At 24.6% G+C, this 1,665-nt stretch overlaps 1 protein-coding gene across 1 annotated transcript in view; it reads right to left on the reverse strand.

Annotated features, from left to right (window-relative positions):
- The window catches only part of LOC102679119 (DNA-binding protein D-ETS-6-like), a 9,924-nt gene that overhangs the window by 1,752 nt on the left and 6,507 nt on the right, over positions 1–1,665 (reverse strand). Inside the window, exon 3 of the mRNA XM_006618800.2 lies at positions 814–1,078. Within this exon, the coding sequence (XP_006618863.2) occupies positions 814–1,078 (265 nt within the window). The remainder of the gene's footprint in view (positions 1–813; positions 1,079–1,665) is intronic.

Below are 1,665 nucleotides of genomic sequence, written 5' to 3' on the forward strand. Positions count from 1 at the left end.
ATAGATATATTTAAAATAGATTAGATTAGATATTTATATTTATTACTATATATAAATATTTATTATATTTCATATTTCAGATTATATTTTTTATATTAATATTTTTTTTTAAAAAGAGACAAAATTAAGTAATTTATAATTAAATATTTTTATTTTGCGTTTATTTTTTTTTTTGTTTTTAGAATTTTGGAAATTTTACCTACTATTGGAGATTCCTATATTGGAGATATGTTGTTAAATTGTCACTACGCATTATACATTTAATATGTTAAATATAAATTATTTTAAAACATTACAAAATTTATCTCTTATATATTTATAATTATGTTATTCTGATAATTAGGAAACAATTATTATTGATATAATAATTAATAACTAATATAATATTATATTGAAATACGGACATTTAAATTTCTTCAAATGCAATATATTTATTCGTTATAAATTTATTCAAGACTAATCATGAGCATATATTTATAAAATAACTATAATGATATAAATTTTAAATGATATGAAACTTAATTTTACAATAATGTCTTCATAGTTTTCTTGATAAAGATATCATGAAATTTATCGATATATTTACTTTAACTTTTAGCCTTTTTTCTTTTTTATTCACTATTTTCTAAAATATAAAGGAAAATCATAGTTTTAATTGAATCAAGATTAAATTGAATTCAATTTTACTACTGAATATTCGGTTTGAATTCCGAGTAATTAATCAACAATTATCCCACATTTACTTATGAATTTATAACGAATAAATATTTTTGTATTAAAATTTCATAAAATATAATATATATTCAATTTTACCTGAGCGCTCGTGATAATTTGTCGTAATTCATATTCGGCTTGCTTTTCCGTTCTCCCCATCGACGCGCGACTTCGTCCGGATCGGTAAGTTTGAATTCCCCGTTAGAGCCCTCCCACGCGATACAGGATGAATTCGACGAATCCGAGAGTAGCTCCAGCAGGAATTGCCAGAGTTGAACTTGTCCGCCTCCGACCGCCCCAGAACCGCTGGTTCCAGCTGTTGATCCAATCAGGGAGCAAGTTCGTTGAAGGAGGCTGAACCTCTCTGTGAACAAGAAACAGAATACGCATGCCAGGGGCTGTGATTGCTTGGAGGTCGATTCGTCGAAACCTTGAAAGAAGCGATGGTAGCGACAGACTGTTACCTTCTCTTTTCTCTCCTCTATCTTTTAACTTATTTAATTTATCTCATGTTTTTTTCATTCGTGCTTTCTTTTCGAAAATGTGAATTTCGAATTATTCGCCGAGAGAGAAGAAATTTTGGCAAGTATAAAAAATTTAAGAAATTTAATGATATTGGAATTATTTTAGATTAAAAGTTTTATTTTTATATATAATACGCTTTTTATACTTTTCAAATATTGTGCAGATTTTTGAAAAGATCTTTTTTTCTGAATATAATAATACTTTCGAATTATGAAATAAAGTTTTAATTTGATTGTTTTTTAAAATGAATAAATTTATGATGAATTATTATTTTAAATTTCGTTTGATAAAAATCGATTTTATTTAAATAATTAAATAGAATCACAATTTCGATCATAATTTTTGTGAATTGTTTAAGATATAAAAAAAGAAGATAATTAATTTATGAATTTCAATTTAAACTATAAATTTATATATTATATTATA

Source organism: Apis dorsata, unplaced genomic scaffold (assembly GCF_000469605.1).
Source record: "Apis dorsata unplaced genomic scaffold, Apis dorsata 1.3 scaffold_376, whole genome shotgun sequence".
In the NCBI taxonomy this organism is placed as follows: domain Eukaryota; kingdom Metazoa; phylum Arthropoda; class Insecta; order Hymenoptera; family Apidae; genus Apis; species Apis dorsata.